This window comes from Heptranchias perlo, unplaced genomic scaffold (genome assembly GCF_035084215.1).
Source record: "Heptranchias perlo isolate sHepPer1 unplaced genomic scaffold, sHepPer1.hap1 HAP1_SCAFFOLD_644, whole genome shotgun sequence".
Taxonomy (NCBI): Eukaryota; Metazoa; Chordata; class Chondrichthyes; order Hexanchiformes; family Hexanchidae; genus Heptranchias; species Heptranchias perlo.
In genome coordinates this window covers 114,833-118,774 of record NW_027139671.1, presented here as the reverse complement: position 1 = coordinate 118,774, position 3,942 = coordinate 114,833, and the positions used below count along the sequence as shown (strand labels likewise).

The window sequence follows — 3,942 nt, the reverse complement described above, 5'->3', positions numbered from 1 at the left end:
TTAACTACTTCTGTTTGTGATCAGCGAGGTAGTAAGGTGGTTTGCAGCTCGAGTGAGGGGAAGATTTACCTCTTCAACTGGGAGGGGTTTGGAGCCACCAGTGATCGATTCGAGGTGCGGGGAGAATCCATTGACTGTATCGTGCCCATCACCGACAACATTCTGTGTGCTGCATCTATGGACGGGGTCATCAGGTGAGAGCAACCGGCTCGGCTACTGCTGCCATCACCGGACACTCTGTCTGGAGAGGGTTACACATCCTGACAAATGTAAACTAGTTTCTGCTAACTGCTTTCAGGGAGAGGCATTATGTATTGGCAAACTCCAAACATTGTCTGAATCCCCCCCCGCGGTGGGGGGGTTAATGGAGCCGAGTCCCCCCGCGGTGGGGGTGGGGTTAATGGAGCCGAGTCCCCCCGCGGTGGGGGGGGGTTAATGGAGCCGAGTCCCCCCGCGGTGGGGGGGGGGGTTAATGGAGCCGAGTCCCCCCGCGGTGGGGGGGGGTTAATGGAGCCGAGTCCCCCCGCGGTGGGGGGGGGTTAATGGAGCCGAGTCCCCCCGCGGTGGGGGTGGGGTTAATGGAGCCGAGTCCCCCCGCGGTGGGGGGGGTTAATGGAGCCGAGTCCCCCCGCGGTGGGGGGGGGGGGTTAATGGAGCCGAGTCCCCCTGTGTAAGGGGAGGGCTGGTGTTGCTCGGCCCCTCTTCCTGGTGTTGCTCGGCCCCTCTTCCTGGTGTTACTCGGCCCCTCTTCCTGGTGTTACTCGGCCCCTCTTCCTGGTGTTACTCGGCCCCTCTTCCTGGTGTTACTCGGCCCCTCTTCCTGGTGTTACTCGGCCCCTCTTCCTGGTGTTACTCGGCCCCTCTTCCTGGTGTTACTCGGCCCCTCTTCCTGGTGTTGCTCGGCCCCTCTTCCTGGTGTTGCTCGGCCCCTCTTCCTGGTGTTGCTCGGCCCCTCTTCCTGGTGTTGCTCGGCCCCTCTTCCTGGTGTTGCTCGGCCCCTCTTCCTGGTGTTGCTCGGCCCCTCTTCCTGGTGTTACTCGGCCCCTCTTCCTGGTGTTACTCGGCCCCTCTTCCTGGTGTTACTCGGCCCCTCTTCCTGGTGTTACTCGGCCCCTCTTCCTGGTGTTACTCGGCCCCTCTTCCTGGTGTTGCTCGGCCCCTCTTCCTGGTGTTGCTCGGCCCCTCTTCCTGGTGTTGCTCGGCCCCTCTTCCTGGTGTTGCTCGGCCCCTCTTCCTGGTGTTGCTCGGCCCCTCTTCCTGGTGTTGCTCGGCCCCTCTTCCTGGTGTTGCTCGGCCCCTCTTCCTGGTGTTGCTCGGCCCCTCTTCCTGGTGTTGCTCGGCCCCTCTTCCTGGTGTTGCTCGGCCCCTCTTCCTGGTGTTGCTCGGCCCCTCTTCCTGGTGTTGCTCGGCCCCTCTTCCTGGTGTTGCTCGGCCCCTCTTCCTGGTGTTGCTCGGCCCCTCTTCCTGGTGTTGCTCGGCCCCTCTTCCTGGTGTTGCTCGGCCCCTCTTCCTGGTGTTACTCGGCCCCTCTTCCTGGTGTTACTCGGCCCCTCTTCCTGGTCACGGTCACACCAGTTGCCAGCGGTGCTGGAACCTGAGATGGAGCCAATCAACTTTTGCTCCTGGATTTGATTGGAGGTCTGAGCCGAGGGGGAATGCAGGTCATGTGACAGTCAGTCGGCCATTTTCGGGTCAAAGGTTAAAATTTTACCTATTTATTTTAAATTTGGGACCAGGAGCATTTGACATAGTTGTGATCACAGAGAAGTGTGAAGGAAGATCGAGGTGAGGCAATATAAATTAAATGGTACAATTTTAAAGGGGGCGCAGGAACAGGGAGATCTGGGGGTATATGTGCACAAATTCCTGAAGGTGGCGGGACAGGTTAAGGCTGTTAAAAAAGCATTTGGGATCCTGAGCTTTATTAATAGAGGCATAGAGTACAAAAGCAAGGAAGTTATGCTAAACCTTTATAAAACACTGGTTAGGCCTCAGCTGGAGTATTGTGTCCAATTCTGGGCACCACACTTTAGGAAGGATGTGAAGGCCTTAGAGAGGGTGCAGAAGAGATTTACTAGAATGGTACCAGGGATGAGGGACTTCAGTTATGTGGAGAGACTGGAGAAGCTGGGGTTGTTCTCCTTAGAACAGAGAAGGTTAAGGGGAGATTTGATAGAGGTGTTCAAAATCATGAAGGGTTTTGAGAGAGTAAATAAGGAGAAACTGTTTCCAGTGGCAGAAGGGTCGGTAACCAGAGGACACAGATTTAAGGTGATCGGCAAAAGAGACAGAGGCGACATGAGGAAACTTTTTTTTACTCAGCGAGATGTTCTGATCTGGAATGCGCTGCCTGAAAGGGCGGTGGAAGCAGATTCAATAATAACTTTCAAAAGGGAATTGGATAAATACTTAAAGGGGAAAGAATTGCAGGACTATGGGGAAAGAACAGGGAAATGGGTCTAATTGGAGAGCTCTTTCAAAGAGCTGGCACAGGCACGATGGGCTGAATGGCCTCCTCCTGTGCTGTATTCTATGATTCTAAGATGTGGTGATTGGGGAACCCTGTCCCCTTATTTTAAAGCAGGTGAAGGTGATTGTCACTGATTTGAACACACTGAGGGGCTCCTCTAACTGTGTCTGTCTCTCACAGGGCTGTGAGTATCCTTCCCAATCGAGTGATTGGCAGCGTGGGGCAGCATCCTGGAGAGTCCATCGAGCAGATCGCCAAGTCCAGCCAGGGTCACTTCCTGGCCAGCTGTGCCCATGACCAGAAGGTGAAATTCTGGGATGTTTCTGACCTGCGCGGTGTGATCGTCGATGACTACAGGAGGCGGAAGAAACACGGGAAGCTGGAGTCGCTGAGCAGGAAAGCGTTTGGCAGCGGAAGTGACTTCTTCGCTGATCTCGCGGAGGGAAGTGAAAGGAAAGAGGGAGAGGAGGAAGGGGAAGAGGAGAGCGAGAGTGACTGAGGCTGGGAACCCAGCTCCCTTGCACACTGCTGCCTGCTCACCCCACTACGGCCCTAGAATGGTTCTCATGGCCTACGGTAACCGAGGGAATCGAGAGCCCAGCCTTTCCCTCAATGAAGTAGAGAGTCCGAGTGACCCTGAAATCACAATCTACAACTTCAAAGCATTTTTAAAAGCATTTTCTATTCCATTTATTTTTTCCCCTTCAGCCAATGAAGAGACTCTCAGCCATCTGGTGCTTTGCCTTTTATTGAGAGAGTGCCAGTGTGTTACTGAGCTGCGAGGTTTACCACACCTGAGCCCATTGTGTTCTCGCCCGACCATCAGTTACTGATCCCCGGCGGGAAGCGTCCCTAAGGCCAATTGTAGCCCCCACTGCCGACCCAGACTAGGGAGTGAAGCCATGTCCCTCTGGGTCTGTGTGCCCTGGACCCCGTCACTGAGCCGTTTACTCAGTCATTGGGGAATCTCACAAATTAAATAAAGGAGTCAATCTCCAGCTGGCTCAGTGTGAAGGGTTCATATTGACATCGTTCCTTCAGCAACACTGGTTAACGTTGGTTTTCCACTCAGCGGAGTGGGTTTCGGGCTGGAACCCAGCGAGGGCCCAGCAGAGAGAGAGAGAGAGAGAGATAGATAGAGATCCAGCCCCCAGCCCAGCACCAGCCAACTCTGAAATGACTCCAGAGCTGCACCCCAACTGGTCAGCCTGTTCTGTATAAAGAACTTCCTGACATCGATCCTTTAGCTGCTTTGAAACTTCCCTTACTAGAATCATAGAAAGGTTACAGCTTGGAAGGAGGTCATTCGGCCCATCGAGTCCGTGCCGGCTCTATGCAAGAGCAATCCAGCTAGTCCCACTCCCCCGCCCTATCCCCGTAGCCCTGCAAATTTTTTCCTTTCAAGTACTTATCCAGTTCCCCTTTGAAGACCATGATTGAATCTGCCTCCACCACCCCCTCGGGCAGTGCAT

General features: G+C 54.7%; 1 protein-coding gene across 1 annotated transcript; it reads left to right on the top strand.

Annotated features, from left to right (window-relative positions):
* Positions 1–3: 3 nt before the first annotated feature.
* On the top strand, positions 4–3,472 carry wdr55 (WD repeat domain 55; the record flags this gene model as incomplete). Its single annotated transcript, XM_067981050.1, has 2 exons — positions 4–194; positions 2,651–3,472. Coding segments are annotated over 2 exons (510 nt in total), but the record flags the coding sequence as incomplete, so codon positions are not given.
* Between the last annotated feature and the right edge of the window lie 470 nt (positions 3,473–3,942).